Genomic DNA, 17,481 nt, shown 5'->3' with positions numbered 1-17,481 from the left:
GATAATCCACCTGGCCAGCACATCCCTGGGCAATTTAGCACAGCCAAATCACCTAACCTGGACTATGGGAGGAAACCGGAGCATCAGGAGGAAACCCACACAGACACGTGGAGAATGTGCAAACTCCACACAGTTACCTGAGAGGCGAGTCAAACCTGAGAAGGGTTGTGAGGTAGCAGTGCTAACCACTGAGCCATTGTACCGCCCTATGGGATTTGAGATTAGTTTGAAGTGACTTGGAGTGAGTTTTTCCAGAGTAAGACACATAAATAGGAGACCTGGGAGCAGTAAGGGGAAAGAGTGACAAGAAATGGCCTTATTGGTGATTGATCCAATGGGAGTAGAGTGGCCAAATGTGGAGGCAGGCTCAAAGAGATGGAGATGGGCAGGGGAGTTAATATCAAGGGAGGATAGGAGGGCACTGCATCCACTGGACAGAAGGCATGGTGAGATGGATACTGGTCAAAATGAAGAGACAGTGGTGCCGTGGCATTGTTACTGGGTTAGCAATCCAGAGACCAAGGCAAATGTTCCAGGGACATGGGTTCAAATCCCACCATGGGCAGTGATCTAAATTCAATCAATTACAAAGAATTAAAACCAAAGGCTTGTTTCAGTCAAGATCACCATGAAGTCTTTGTCAACTGTAAAAATTGATCTGGTTCATTAGTGCCTTTCAGAGATGGAAGCGCCAACTTTATGTGGTCTGGCCTACATGTGACTCCAGACCCACTTCAATGTGATTGACTCAACTGCTCTTTGCATTGGCTTACGACTGTTAGGGATAGGCAACACATGTTTTGTCAGTGATGAAGATAAGGGAATTAATTGAGGATGACAAAGTCGCTGAGCCTGAGAGAGCAGCGCAGTGTGAAACGTGGCTGGCTGGTGGAGAATAAGGGAGTGAGATGAGAGGAGGGAAGAAGATAAGATAATCCAAGGATGAAGTGCCTGAGGAGCAGGCTAATGACGAGAAGGTAGTTGTCATGGCAACGATGGAGGGGACACACAGCCAGGTGAGGAAATGGAAACTAACAGCCAGGTTTCCATTCAGGTTGTACCATCCATAACAAGCTCATGGACGGCAAAGGAGGCTTCCCACAAGCGAATGGATATACTGAAGGGAGATGTGGACACTGTATGAGCTGGTCTACTGATGGACACTGGGTAGCGAAAACAGTGAGGGACTAACATGTGTCACTCAGTTGGTGGCAGCGATGTAAGGAGGTGCAGGATCAGTCAAAGAGGGCATCAAGCTTGGGATGCCAATGGGAAGGTGGAGGTAGAAGGGACACCATGGAACACAGTGCCCAAGAAGGAATGCATGAAACGGTCACTCTGTCATTGCGGTGCTTTAGGTGAGGTTAGAGCAGTATTCAGTGTGGGGGTAAATGGGGCAAATAGAAGTGACGATTCAGAACTGGCAGCTAGAACCAACGGATAAACGAACTCAAGTTGCATCGGGCTGTTGTTGCACAGCAAGACTTAGCTAGAAACATCCTGGTAACAGGTGAGAGTGAGGACTGCAGGTGCTGGAGAGACAGAGTCGAGAGTGTGGTCTTGGAAAAGCACAGCCGGTAAGGCAGCACCCGAGGAGCAGGAGAATTGACGTTTCGAGCATAAATTCTTCATCAGGAATGAGCTGTTGAAGAGCTTATGTTCAAAACATCAACTCTCCTGCTCCTCGGATGCTGCCTGACCAGCTGTGCTTTTCCAGCACCACACATCCTGGGAATAAACAGGGGAGGAAGAGGAGGTGCCCAAGGGAGGATTCAAAGTGAAGCCAGAAATCCTGTTGCAAGATAAAGTTGTATGAGATAGGGTGGAGTCAGCTTGAAACATCGATAAAATGTTACCTGGCTTTAAGGCTCGGCTTGGAAGTTGCCTGGTACTCATGACCCATATGCCACCATTCCAATCCTTGAGAAGACAATTATGAAAGGCAGTGGGGAGACTGATCTATAACTGTCTGACTGACTCAGTGGTAACAGAAGGTTCTAGGTTTAGGTCCCACTCTCGGAACTAGTCGGATGTTTTTGTGCACTACTGAGGAGGCGCTATACTGGTTTTAAAGCTGAACACATTGAACTAACACTCCATCTGCTCTCCAAGTTCAGCACAAAGGATCCCATGACCCTGTTTAAAGAACAACAGGGTAATTCTCCCTGGAGTTCCAGCTAACAGTTATCACTCGACAAACATGACAAAACAGATTATCTAACCATTGATCACATTCCTAAGTTACCACATTGTGGAAAAAAAAACACCAATTAGCTGTAAAACACTCCAGGATGGCCTGGGTCATGACCATGTAAATGCATACACCCAGTCTCAATATGAGATTCCAGATAGTCCATTTGAACCATTAGCCTGATCCATCCACAGAACACATTAACTCGCTCATGACGAAGCAAAATTATTCCCTAACCACCAACAAAAATGATGTGTCAGAGCTCCAGCACACACACAGTGCCAGCCATCAGATCCAGTAACTGCACACTCATTGTATAAACCCTGAAATCTGACCACCAACAACAACAAATCCATTATTGGGATGAGATTGATGATTATAATTGAACAATGCCTCTTCTCTTTGATTCCTGTGAAGTTATATCTGAAAGGGCACACCTCCAAAATCCATTAGTGAATTTGAACTTTGAACAGAATACTTCTAAAATCAAAATGCAGCAAAGGTTCACCAGGATTGTACAGTGAAGAGAGATTGGGCAAACTGGGCCTGTATTCTCTTGAGATTGACGAGTGAGAGAGGTGATCTCCTCGAACCCCACAAAATACTCTAAGGGATAGACAGTGCAGATGCAGGTAAGCTGATTCCCCCTGGCTGGGGAGTCTAACACCAATGAGCACATTTCATAACGATCAGAGAGGACACTTAGATCCAGGATGAGAAGATGTTTTTCAACGCAGGTGATTGCTATCCTTCAGAATTCTCTACCATCGAGGGCTGTGGAAGTGTGGGTATGTTTAAGGTACAGATTGATAGATTTCTAATTATTCCTGTCAAATAGGGTTGGGGGCTAGGGTGGGTAAAAGGCAGTGATGGATTCGATGAGCCACCATCATATTGAAAGGTGGGGCACACTCAATTGGCCGAATGGCCTACCCCAGTTCCTATAAAGAATGGCTCCATCACATTAGGAGGCCATTTGCCCTATTGTGTCTGTGCCAGCTCCCTACAAGAGCAAATCAGCTCATCCCAAATCTGAGCTTATACCCCCAGTCCTGCAAACGTTTCCTCTTCAGATAATTATCTTTTGAAGAATATGGAATCTGCCCTTGCCACATCCTCAGGAAGTGGATCCCTCAGCCTAACCACTCACTGCGTGAAAAGATTTTCCTCACGTCGCCATTGGCTCTTTTGCCACTTACATCTCTGACCTTTCTGCCAATAGGAACAGTTTCCACTGCTCCACATTGTCCAAACCCCTCGATCAAAACTCCTTTAAACCTTGTCTTCTACCAGGAGAGCAGGCCCAGCTTCATCAGCCTATCCAGGTGACCGAAGTCCCTCATCCCCAGAATCGTTCTAGTGAATATTTTCTCTATCTTCTCCAGTGCCTCCACGCCCTTCCTATGCTCCAGTTGGTGCTAAACCAGTGGTTTATAAAGGTTGACCATAACCTCCTTGCTTTTGTACTTTACGGCTCTACTTAGAAAAGCCAGTGTCCCTATCAACCATGTCCTCTCTGAGAGGACAATATCATAGCTAAACCCAATCCTTCCTTTACCCAGTATCTACAAGCCCACATTTCCCACCAGTGAAAGCTAGCTAGAAATCAGGAGCATTGACACTCTGCGATGTTCAGATGCTCAAAGACACTGTGATGCATCAAAGCAATTACATCACTGCAAAACCTGAAGAATCAACCCATTTCATCCCCACCAGATCCTAGTACATTTCAAATCACTTGGATGGCTTTTTTTGCTGCATTTGCGAAGGTTAGCGCCATTCATCATCAATCTCCAAGACCTACATAATGTTTCTGTTCAGTCCAAGGAATTAGGTGCACACCCATTGTGTGTGTAATCACATGAACTATATTACAGGTGAGAAAAAAGATCAACTCAAAAACACCCTTTACATTAAAACAGGTGCTTTGCTAATTGCAAGAAATTATCAGAAAATTATTTCCATTCTCCTTTTTGTTATTGGCACAGCATCTATTAGAATGGAGCAGTGGAAATCCATTTCTTGAAGCGTGAGGTCTCCAACTGCAGACCAGCCTCTGGCTATAAACTGCAATCCCTGTATCCTTTCAGTGGATGTGTGACTACTCCCTGAGGTCAGTGGGGTTCACCGTAGATCAGAGACGGAGCACTTACCCTAAAAATTCAGACCACTGTGAGTGTATTAGCCATTCGACAGACTTCAGCATTGAATCACAGCTGATATCCCAGGAATACAGAGACTGGATGTTGGGCATTCCTAAAATTGACCACCATACTTTGAGGATACAAGGAGAGATCTGTCCAATGTCTTGGTCAATGGTTATCCCTCAGACAACACCATTAAAAACAGAAACCCAGTTTGTTGAAGTTGCTGTTTGAAACTAGGTTGTTACAGTTTCTACAGTTCAACAATGATCATACATTAAAAATACCTGTATAGCACACTGGGACATCGTGAAGTCAACAAAGGTGCTACAAGAATGCAGTTCTTTCATCTTTTTTGAACTCTGGGTCACTGATACTAAAGTTTATTACCGATGCTAGAGAATGGCCTTTTTTAAATTCTGGGAACATTAAAACGACATCTTAAAATGCACACCATCTGGTCTAAGCAATAGAAAGGGTTACAGTACAATCGGGCAAAAAAGGGCTGAGAATACATAGTGAATGTTATAAACCAGGCCCATTGTTTTAATGAGACTGAGTGAATCAAATTCCATTTTTCTTACAGAATGTGGGATTTTGACATTTCTGCTTACGTTCCGGGATTCCATATGTATCTAATTACAACCATCACCCGGAAAGTTGAGCACAAAGTCTAGGCTGCAGTCCAATGCAGCGCCGAGGGAGTGCTGTACAGGCCACATCAACTCCCTCTGTCACCAACACTCAGCAGCAGCACTGTGTACGATCTGCAAGATGCAGAAATTCACCAAAAATCCTTAGACAGTGCCTTCCAAACACAGGACTACTTCCATCTAGAAGGACAAGGGAAGCAGATACATGGGAACATCACCTCCTGCACGTTCCTCCCCAATCCACTCACCATCCTAACTTGGAAATACATCACTATCCCTTCAGTGTTGCTGAGTTAAGATCCCAGAACACCTTCCATAACAGCATTGTGGGTGCACTTATAAGGAATGCAACTGTCACACCTTCTCTAGGGGAGTTAGGGATGAGCGATAAATGTCAGCCCAGTCAGTGACACCCACAACCCTGAGTCAATCAAAAGGCAGAGATACTGTATTTCAGATGAGAGGTTAATTTTCATTTTCTTATTGAATCTATTTTTCTTAATTAACCTGTTCAGAGACACACACAAAATGCCAGCTTCTATAGATTCAGATCCTTAAAGCCTGGTACGTCTCTGGATTGTTTGTGTACTGTTATGAAGTGTGGAGATTTTACACATTGGCTTGCTTGTCATCTTCAGCTCTTCACGTGGAAAGTTTTTTTATTTTCAAAGTTCATTTTCAAATCAATTTTTATTTATATATCAGAAGGATGAGTGACAATATGTGTACTTTCAGAGCACAGTGGAGACCCCTTACAGGAAGGACGTTATTAAACTTGAGAGAACACATAAAAGATTTACAAGGATGTTCCTGGGACTAGAGAGTTCGAGCTATAGAGAGAGGCTGAATAAGCTGGGGCTTTTTACCGTGCAGCGTTGGAGGCTGAGGGGTGACCGTATAGAAGTTTATAAAATCATGAGGGACATGGAAAAGCCAAGGTCTTTATCCTAAGGTGGGAGAGTCAGAAACAAGAGGGCATAGGTCTAAGGTGAGAGGAAAGATATAGAAAGGGCTTGAGGGGTACCTTTTTCATGCAGAGGGTGGTATGTATTTGGAATGAGCTGCCAGAGGAAGTGATGGAGACTGGTAAAATTAAAACATTTAAAATAGATCTGGAATGGTATATGAATGGGAAGGATTTAGAGGGACATGGGCCAACTGCTGGCAAGTGGGATTAGGTCAGTTTGGGATGTCTGGTTGGCACAGATGAATTGGATCAAAGGGTCCAATTCCGTGCTGTATGACTATGGCTTCTGGAGTCGATGGGACTTGAATCAGGCTCTCCTGGTCCAGGAGTAAGTGCACTACCACAAGAGGCCCCCAGGATGAGAGGTTAAACAAAGGTCCTGTGTGGTCTCCCAGGTCTCTCCCAACAATAGACCCCTGGAGACTATTTTGCAGAATGGACAGAGGCACTCTGCCTGGTGTTCATGTCAGTGTTTATTCTTCAATCATCACCACAGAAGGAGATTATTTTGTTATTGACACATTGCTGCTTGTGGCATTTGTCTTGCATAACTATCTTCCATGTTTTCTACTTTCAAAGAGTGCTTCAAAGACTGTAAAGTGCTTTGGGTTAGAACATAAGAAATAGGAGCAGGAGATGGCCATTCAGCCCCTCAAACCACTCTCGCCATTCTATAATTATTGTGTACTGTTATGAAGTGTGGATATTTTACACATTGGCTTGCTTGTCATCTTCAGCTCTTCATGAGGCAAGTTTTTGATTGTAGTTCATTTTCAAATCAATTTCTATTTATACATCAAAAGGATGACTGACAACATGTGTACTTTCAGTGCACAGTGGAGACTCCTTACAGGAAGGATGTTGTTAAACTTGAGAGAATGCAGGTTCACTATTGCAGGCCTCAATCAGCTCCTTATCAACCTGAATTTCAAATACCTACCTACCTCTTCTTCGCACTTTCTGAGATCTAGCCTCAACAACTCTATGGGATAGAGAATTCCAGATATTCCCTGTCCTCTGGGAGATGAAATTCCTTCATATCTCAGTCTTAAATGAGTGTCCTCTTATTCTGTAACTATCTTGAGTTTGAGGTGTGTTTGCACTGGCGAGGCTGCAGAGGAGATTCACCGAGATGTTGTCTGGGATGGAGCACTTCAGTGATGAAGAGAGGCTGGCTAAACTCAGTTTGTTTTCTTTATAGAGCAGAGACAGTTGACAGGGGGACCTGACAGAGATTATGAGGGAAACGGACAGAGTGAATAGAAAGCAGCTGTTCCCCTCAGTCAAAGGGTCAAAAACAAGGGGGTATCATTTAAAAGTGAAATACAGGAGGATTAGAGAGGATTTGAGGCAAAGTTCCATCCAGAGGATGGTGAGGGTCTGGAATGTACAGCCTGGAGGGAAGGTTGAGGCCGGAAACCTCACAATCTTTAAAAAAGTACTTGGATGAGCACTTGAAGTGTCATAACATTGCAGGCTGTTGGGCAAGTGCGGGATAGTGAGACTAGTGTAGCTAGTAATATATTTTGGCAGTACAGACTTGGCAGGCCAAAGAGCCTCTTCTGTACAGTTCTAGGAGATCGTTCTACTGGTAAAAACATCATCTTAATATCGAACTGGTCAAGCTGTTTTAAATGGGCTGTCCCACAGCCACAAAAGCTGGTATATAACTACAAGGCTATTGTTTCATTATCATCTCAAAGTTACCAAATAATCCCAACTCAGATTTAAGGTGGATGGGACTAGAAGATTCTCACCGATAGTTTCTGGTGGTGGCAATTTGTGATCATTACCAAGCTTTAGATGGGAGTAGCAACAAGATGAACGGAGAAAGAGTTCACCAGACTGCTGGCCAACATTCTGCATTCAAAAGCACTGGCTGCCTATTCCGGCTGTGGGATCTTGCTCTGCACACGCCTGCCTGCAGCTTTTGCTGACATATAACAGCCACCGTATTCCAAAAGTGTACAAGGTGCTGAACAACAGGAAAGTACGGAATTGTTGAATTCACAATCTGAACGTTTGAGCTAAACTCTCGGTACAATATGGTAACCTAGGGGCTATATTCCCAGACTGGACCAGGAATCGAGAGGCACACTTTCAAACCATGGAAGGAATCTAGAAGACTGACTTCCAAGGAAGAGTCGCTGCTTCTCTCTCCACAGATCCTGTCAGACCTGCTCAACTTCTCCAACACTGTCTGTCCTGATCAGTCTTCCACAGATCCAGGATCAGGTTTCAGCGATGTGGGCCTCATATCTCACCCCTGCCATTGTGAAATCTGAATTTAGTTTATAAATCTGGAATATAAAGTTACTCTCGGTAATGAAGCCACAAAACTACCATCTAGGACAAAGGACTGCAGATGCAGGAGATCAGAATTGAAAAGTGTGGAGCTGGAAAAGCACAGCAGGTCAGGCAGCATCTGAGGAGCAGCAGCACACTTTTTATACGAATTTCATCGGCCGTCCGAAGGCTGTAATAGACAGATTTTAAATCAGTTAGAGAATCGGGAAGGGGGGGTGGGGGGGTTGATGAATCAGCAGGAATGTGGAGTTGAGGATTATCATATCAGCCAGGATCTCACTTCCTGGCATGTCTAATCTATCTGCTTCTCTAATGTCCCTTAGGGAACCATCCTTACCTAGTCTGGTCGTCACGGGACTCCAGACCCACAGACTGATTCTTACTCGCCCTCTGAAAGGGCTGGGCCAGCCACTCGTTCAAAGGCAATTAGGAACAGACCATCAAATGCTGGATGAGCCAGTGATGTGCACTTCCTATGAAAGAATAAAAGGAAATCTGCCATTGTTACCTGGGGCTAGGTTGGATGGCACTCCAGGACCCTCAGTAATGTGATTAACTCTTTAGTGCGTTCTGAAGCTCTGATATAAGAGTGAGAAATTAACACTGCTTTTTCATCTCTTCAGTTGGTGCCACACCTGCTGATTAATGCTGCCATTTTCTATTTTCACAATGGGCCTCTCAGTTTGCAGAATGAGGCTATTTGGCCCTTCATGTCTGCACTGGCTCTTCAAATAAGCACCATTAGTTAGTGTCAATCTCCTGCCTTTGCCCCATACCCTTGTACATTATTTCTACCCAAGTAATCACCCAATGCCCTCTCGAACGCCTCAATTGAACCTGCCTCCACCACACTGTCAGACAATGCATTCCAGACCTTAACTATGGGGGTAGGCAAGAAATACTGACCCTGCTATCAAAGCACACAACCATTGAATTAGTTAAAAGAAAAGCTCAATCCTGAAAACTACTGAACAGAATTTAGTTTCATTTCAATTTCCTTCAGTGAATGAACTGCCTTCGCTCATCCTTATTAAAAAGCAAACCAGGGAAGAAATAATGTCATGCACAATGAGCTGTTACAAATAGGGCAGTACAGTAGCTCTGCTGCCTCACAGCACCCAGGGCCTGGGTTGGATTCCAGTATTGGGGTGACTGTCTGTGTGGAATTTGCACGTTCGCCCCGTACCTGCGTGGGTTTCCTCCGGGTGCTCTGGTTTCCTCCCACAGTCCAAAGATGTGCAGGTCAGGGTGAATTGGCCATCGGAAATGCAGGTCACAGGGATAGGGGTGGAGTGGGTCTTGATTGGGGGGGGAGGGGGGTCAGTGCAAACTCGATGGGCCAAATTGTCTCTTTCTGCACTGCAGGGATTCTGTGATTAAAAACATCAACTGTAATCTAACATGACGTTTGAATAAAAATGCAGAATTTCCCAAAACTTGGTGCAGAATATTATGTTATAATTAAAGAACAACATGCATTTATCCAGAACTTTCCATGATCACCGGGCATATCAAAGCACTTGACTGCCAAGTTTTGTCACTCTTGAACAGTCAACATAACATGCTCCTATAACAGCAAAGTCATAATGACATAAGTACCTGTTTTCCTTAAGTTGGTTAAAGGGGAAAAAAAAACTTTTCTAGGAGACCTGGGATAACTAGGAGAAAGTGAGGACTGCAGATACTGGAGCTCAGAGAAACTCCCTTTCTTCAAAATAATGTCATTTTTTTTTATGCCCACCGATGCAGGCAGATCAAACGTCATTTTAGTGCCTCATTAGAAGATGGCATCTGTGACAGGACAGTACTCCGTCGGTCCTGCTCCTGTGTACAACATTAATTATTGTGCTCAAGTTATGGAGAGGGACTGGAACCTGGGGCTTTGTGATTCAGACACGGGTTACCCACTGAGCCACAGCTGACACACATTGATAACAATATCAACATTTAATTTATAACTCCACATGCTTGTATAAATATTTTCTTAATGCTCACTAATCTGTTTCCTTCTTAATTCTCTCCTTCCCCTATCTTAAGTTCCTCACACATGCAGCAAAACTATGTTCCTCTGACTTTTCCAGACCACAGCTCACGCTGAAATGCAGTTCCACAAGCACTTCCACCTCCCCACCCCCATCCCCACCACTGCCACCTCCCCGAAATGGCTGCTCTTCACCTCAGAGGTCAGGCACGAGGTGAGAATGACTTTACACAATAAGGAACATGATAATTAAAGTCTCACCCGTCATCCAAACACAGAGACTGCAGGGATTCTCAGTGGAGAATCAGGGCAGGAAGTTGGTCAGATTCCTCCACCGCCAGTGCTCCCACATTATCACCCTCATTATCCCAGCAGCTGGGTCCAAGTAGGTGCTTTTTTGACACTTTGTCACGTTAAAGGTACTACGCAAATGCAATGTATTGTTGTTGCTGTTCATTATGTAAAGCTAATTTATATTAATTGCATTACAATCAAATTAAGCATATAATACAAAACCAAACTAAAATAACTTACTGATCATTTTAAAAAAAAGCTTGTGGAGTCACTAGTTGAATCAGCATTTATTATCCATTTGAATTAACTTTCTGGGGCCTTTCAAATCAACACATTGTTTTAGGTCTGGAGTTACATGGAATTTCCTTCCTAAGAACATTAGTGAAACAGATGGGTTTTTAACAAGAATGAATTGGTTACATAAACACTAATATACTGGCTTTTAATTTCAGATTGATTCATCATTCACCATCTGCTGTGGTGGGATTTAAACCTAGGACTCCAGAGCATTAACTAGGGCTCGGGATTAATTGACAATATCACTACTACCTCACGGTTAGAGCATACTGTCATCCGAGTTCAAAGTGTAGTAGTTATTGGAGTTTGTTCACTGTACAAATTATACGTGGCACTGAGCCACTCAGTTCTTGTCATTCTGCATCCTGATTCAGTTAGTTGTCCTGAGTTCCATAGCTAGTAGTCATCGTGAGATCCATCTGTCAGTAATGAGGATTGAAATTTAAAGTTAGGCAGCGATCTTGCCAAAGAATGGCAGAGCTGATAATCTCTGCTCTCAACCTCTGGTGTTGCCAACACAATTCAGAACCAAGACTGTCACAATTAACCTGAAACATTGTGGATGTGGAGAGAGGAGGCTTTCATGGTCCCAGGTTGAACTGGTTTGGCAGCACCAAGTCCCCAGAAGCCAAGTCTAGGAGTGTGTGCTTTAAATGTTAGGGAGATGTTTACGACAAGAAAGAGGAGGTATGTCAGTCTTCATGCATACTCCAACTTTCAGTAAGATTTTGCGCTATTTCTTTGTGCATTCCTTCAGTAAGCAAAGATCTTGTGATCTCAGCCTTGATTATACTCAATGAGTATCCGCAGTTTTTCCATCGAATCCCTAAGTGTGGAAACAGACCATTTGGCTCAAGACGCCAACACTGACTCTCCGAAGAGCATCCAACCCAGACTCATCCCCCTACCCTAACCCTGCATTCCCCACAGCTAATCCACCAAATCTACACATTCCTGAATACTATCGGCAATTTAGAATGACTAATCCACCTAACCTGCTCATCTTTGTGGGAGGAAACCAGAGCACCCAGATGAAACCCACATGGATACAGGGAGAACGTTTAACCTTTACACAGACAGTCACCCGAGGGTGAAAGTGAACCTGGGGTCCCTAGCACCATGAGTCAGCAGTGCTAACTGAGCCTCTGAGCCGCGCTCTCTATGAGAGAACATTTCAAAAGATCACAATGCTCTGAAGGAAGAAATTTCTCCACATCTCAGCTCTGAAAAGCCTCTGGAAGCAAATTACTGCAGATATTGGAATCTGTACTGAAAACAAAAAATGCTGGAGTTCACAGCAGGTCAGGCAGCATCCACAGAGAGAGAGGAAGCTAACGTTCCAAGTCTAGAATACTCTTTATCAGAGTTTCCAGCTCCTCACTCTCCGACCAGGGCAAACAGCCTGTCAGCATTAACCCTGCTGGGACTTCCAGGCATCTCAATGTGATCATCACTGACTCTCTTAAACTCCAGAGAATACCAGCCTATTCAATCCAATCTCTCCTTTAAAAGTAGGGAGACATTCTGATGAACCTTCACTCCATCCCCTTTACTAACAGGTTGTCGTTTGATCTGCAATTTTAATCTTGCTCAAGGAACGAATTTTCTAAAATAATTTAAAGAGGCCTCTGCTTTTGTAGCCATTTCCAGGAAGCTTTCGTTGTTATACCCAATTGCTTATTGCCACTCAATATTTTAATTTGTGTGAATATGCAATATATTACTTCGAATTTATAGCCGAAACAGGTGTGTCCTCACAAACAGCAGGACACCAGATTCAAACCTGCACTGTATGACTGTCTTGCAACATACCCCACTTACTCATGTCGATGGTGGTCAATTCAAGCAGCTACATGTCTGCAACCACATAAGTCTGAAGGAGTTCTCCAGAGCTTTGCTCTCTCTCTCTCTCTCCCACCGGGGAGAAACAACATTTCCTGTTCCTAAGTACAGTCACATCTCCTTGGCAAGAGAGGATGATTGCTGTGATAATGGGCTTTACCATCACATGGGTCAACTCTGAGCCCAGCCCAAGCCTTAAAGAAGCTGCTTTCCAAAGCGCCATCACCAGTGGTATATTCTTTAACTGGATTGGTTCTTTGTCAGCATATAAACTTTTAAGTCTTTAAAAAGAAACTCTTGATAGATTAATGTTGGCTTGTGAGAGACAACCCACAGACAGATAATTCCCCCAAATGTTCACACTTGGATGATAAGCACTAACACGACAAAGCTGTTCATCCTCGATGCTGTTCGCTGTCCAGGAACATCCCACCTCAGCCATCTTTCTTGCATCAGTGTAATTCTATCTGATGCTGTTCCTTCAGCACTGTGATATTTAAATAGAAACACTCCTGGCTTGGCTCAGGTGCCCAGAATCGTGGAGCCTGACAGCATTGAAGAAGCCTATCATGCCTTGAGTCACAGATTTACAGAATGGAAGGAGGCCATTTGGCCCACATTTAAATGCTGGTCTACAAGCAGCCATCAAGCCTATTGCCACTCTGCAGTTCTCAGTCCTTCAGATGCACGTGCGAGTATTGTTTAAATACAAAGGGTTCTGCCTCTGCCAGCTTTTCAGGCAATGAGTTCCAAATGCTTCACCACTCTCTGGGTGAAATGAATTCCCCTCAAACCCCCTTTAAACCTCCTGCCTCTTTCCCTAAACTATGCCCTGGTCATGCAACTATGGAGAACAGGGCCTTCCTGTCTAGTCTACCTTTTACTTTTCATAGAATCCTTACAGTGTGGAAACAGGCCATTTGACCCAACAAGTCCACACTGACCCTCCGAAGAATAGCCCACCCAGACCCATTCCCTTATCCTATTACTCTACACTTACCCCTGACTAATTCACCTAACCTACACATCCCTGAACACTAAGGACAATTAGCATGGCCAAGTCACCTGACCTGCACATCTTTGGACTGTGGGAGGAATCCGGAGCACCTGGAGGAAACCCACGCAGACAGGGGGAGAATGTGCAAACTCCACACAGATAGTCGCCTGAGGCTAAAATCAAACCTGGGTCCCTACCCAAACCCCTCATAACTTTATATGCCTCAATTAAACCTATCCTCAATCTCCTCTGTTCTAAAGAAAATGACCCCAATTTCTTCAATCTTTCCTCATAACTAAAATACTCCAATCCATGCAACTTGCTCAGAAATCTCCTCTCTCTAGAGCAGTTACATCTTTCATATGCTCTGGTGAGCAGAACTGTACACAGTGCTCCAGCTGAGGCCTACCCCTTGAGTGTTGCACAGTTCCAGTATACCCTTCCCAGCTCCTATACGCTCTAATATAGGAGTAATAATGGCAAGTATCCTGTGCACCAACTCAACCATCTTGTCTACCTATTGTCCTACTCTGGGATCTGTGAACATATACTCCAAAATGTCCCTGGTTCTCTACATTTCTATGTCTCCTACCAGTGATTTGTGTACTCCCTTGTTAGCCTTCCTCGAGCACCCTCATTTCTCTGGATTAAACTGTATTCGTCACTGTCTCCCCAGCCGACGAGCCCATTGATATTCTCCTGCAAAGAACATCACCTGATCTGACTACCCTTCTGCCCTGCACATTCCCTATAGCCCTGCAATGCTGCCTTTTAGAAAGTTACTATCAAATCTTCTCTGACCACACAACGCTTGTTGCTTCGCTTGGAGGGCTGAAGGGCCTGTTGCTGTGCTATATTGATTGCTTCACAAACTCTGCATCTTGTCCCATGTCCTTTAATCATAAAATATATCTGTTAACCACAAATTACATAATCGTAAAATCCTGCACTGTGGAGTTTGTCTGGATCCTGAAGAACTGAACTGGAGGTGCGGAATGGATGGGACCATTTTGATTTGAGAGCGATATTGCGACAGGATTACAGAACAGCTGATAGTGTGAGGTGCAGCCAATAATTATAAAGGAAACTTGGGGGAGGTACAAGGTGACTCCCAAACTACTTTCAACCCTAACCAGGAATATAAATCTCCTCGGACTTCATGGATCATGGCAGATAGTACAAAGGAAGCAACCTCAGGTTGGGAGACGGTGGTGTGTTGGGAATTTGATGGCACGGGTAATCCAGACACCCAGGCATAGTGCTTTGGGGACGTGGGTTCAAATCCCATCACTGTAGGTGACCTGTCAATTCAGAACATCACATTGGGAGTATACAACAAAGTATCAGCAATAGCAACATGAAATGATCATGACCATCTGGTTCATTATTGACCTTTAGGAGGAAGGAATTAGCCATCCGTAAGTGGTCTGGCTAACATGGCAGTGTGGTTGACTCCTAACTGCTCTCCGAAATAGCATAGAGACAAAAAAACCTGCAGATGCTGCAATCTGAGGTAGACAGGCAGGAGGCTGGAAGAACACAGCAAGCCCAGCAGCATCAGCAGGTGGAGAAGACAACGTTTCTGGTGTAACCTTTCTTCAGGCAAAACAGGGCAATTAGGGTTGGACAGCAAAGACCTGCTTTATCAGTGATGTCCAAAGCCCTTGAAAGAGTAAACAGTTTGTACTGAAGCAGAGTCAGTAAGCAGAAGACAGATCTTTGGCAAACCTCTCCTGGGAGTGGTCTGGCTTTGTGTCGGTCACACAGCGAGCTGTTGTGTTCTGGAATGCACTGCCCGAAGAGGGTGTGGAGGCACAAACAACGGTACCTTTCAGATGAAAACAAACTGGATTCAGATTGGAAAAGATGAGATGGGGGGAAAGAGGCAAGGAGTGTGCAGTGGACTGAATGGCTCGCTGCTGTTCCCTCTCTCATTTTCAGAGTTAGCCCCAACCCTGGTGCTCACCACCCAGCTACACAACAGCTCCTTAGTGCCAGAAATAAAAAGCCTGGGGGAACAACGGACAAACAGAATGCCTTGCCCAGGCAGAACCTCCATCCATTCTCACACTCATAAGAGATACCTCCAAATGTCCTCCCCTTCAGAAACCATTGTCTCCCCAAAAAATATAGATGTAAGGGTCCAAAATGCTCTCTCATTTCAACCATAGCAAGTTCATGGTGAGTGGTGTAAAAGACACCCCTTCTCATCTGAACAACCAGTTAGCAAAGCCCATCCATCAACACTGACAGCTAAACAGACCCACTGGCACCATATTTACAGAAATTTCCCTGCATTTTTGCAATGTACAGATTCCCGCTCCCACCTTCCCCCCCACCCCCGACTATCACTGCCTGGAAATACAGGTTTTGCTACATTCTGGGACTTAGACACAACCTTTCCAAATAGTCAAGGGGGAGGGAAAGTCTCTTGAAAAGGCTTGAGACAAAAATAAACAATCTGCGGTTTTTTGAGAAAAAAAACATTTTTTGTCAGCTGCATGATCCAAACCAAGTCCCTGCTTGCCTCCCCATGTTCTTACCTCGAACAGTTGAGGTATCTCCCTTTTGGAAAGGTAATCTTTGGCACTGCCCGAGTTCATCTCGCAAGCTGAAGCCGAGTGGAGAAGTCCTGCTACTGACCAGGGGTCAGGGTTATTGTTCAAGCTGCGCCCGCCTTGCATCCAGCTTTATCCAGAGACACAGCACTGAAGTCTCAAATGTTTTGGCAGGAAAACCTCTTGTATGTAAACCTCTCCCTCCCTCTTTCTCTTTAGGCAAGGGAACAACCCTTCAGATCAGCTGTCAAAACAAACATCTTTGCAATCCGGATAATCCTTGTGCTTCCATCAGCTTCAACAATTCTGTTAAGTTTTCTCGTCCTCGGCTCTCCCTACCTCTGCAAACCTTGAACAATCTACTGCTTTTAGTTACCCTGCTTTTTTGTGTAAACCCCTCTTCTGTTTTGTTCCCAATCTCCTTCCTTCTACAAGTACCGCTCAGAGTAAAACGGACGTGCAGACGCCCTCATGTTAAGTCTGTTACTGTCTTGATGGCTGGTGGAGCTGAGTGAATGAGAGGCTCCTTGCGCCCAATGTGTGTATGTGTCTCTCGCTCCCTCCTTCCTCCACACAGGGTCCAAGCGTCCGCCTTGTTTCTGTTCAACTTGAAATCGCAAGCCTGGGTGAAATCTGCAAACGTCAAAGACGTACATTTCCAAACTAAAGATATCTGAAATCTGACCTTAGTGAGCATTTACCGGCTGGAATCAAATTGATTCCCCAGGCATTGAATTCCACATCAGTTCAGGCAAATATATTTTGGAATCATGAGTGTTCTGATTGCACAGAGACCGGTCGTTGAGCCCATTGGATCCGTTCTGGCTCTCTGCAACAGCAGCTCAGCTGTTCCTACTGTCCTGTTCCTTTCCATACTTCTGCATATTTTTCATCAGACAATTATTTCATAGCCTCTTGAGAGTCAATGATAGAATCTGTGTCACACTCAGACAGTGCATGCTAGATTCTAACCCCGCGCTGAGTGACAAAGGGGGTTCCTCATGTTGGTTCACTGGCCAATCAAGGGAAACTGGTGTCCTCTGCTTCTCAGTCCTTCCACCAATGAGAACAGTTACTCCCTCTGTATCCCTCTAAAACAAAACGGCATTTCAGTTTAGACAGCCCCTGGTGGGAGACTATATCAAAAACAACATCAGAATGGGCAACATAAACTCACAAATCTGGGACTAAAACTTACTGAAAAAACCATTGCCTGGGCTGATGGCATAGCCAGCCCCTGTGGTGCCCAT

General features: G+C 44.6%; 1 protein-coding gene across 1 annotated transcript in view; it reads right to left on the bottom strand.

Annotated features, from left to right (window-relative positions):
• Nucleotides 1-16,709, bottom strand: part of LOC122564928 (adenylate kinase isoenzyme 1-like) — a 172,292-nt gene extending 155,583 nt beyond the window's left edge. Inside the window, exon 1 of the mRNA XM_043720421.2 lies at nucleotides 16,217-16,709. Coding sequence (XP_043576356.1) covers nucleotides 16,217-16,357 — 141 coding nt within the window. The 5' untranslated portion in view covers nucleotides 16,358-16,709. The remainder of the gene's footprint in view (nucleotides 1-16,216) is intronic.
• Nucleotides 16,710-17,481: the final 772 nt, after the last annotated feature.

The sequence above is a fragment of the Chiloscyllium plagiosum genome, unplaced genomic scaffold (genome assembly GCF_037043375.1).
Source record: "Chiloscyllium plagiosum isolate Xiang-an unplaced genomic scaffold, Cpla_swu_hap1 HiC_scaffold_21, whole genome shotgun sequence".
NCBI lineage: Eukaryota > Metazoa > Chordata > Chondrichthyes > Orectolobiformes > Hemiscylliidae > Chiloscyllium > Chiloscyllium plagiosum.
This window is presented reverse-complemented; position numbering and strand designations above follow the sequence as displayed.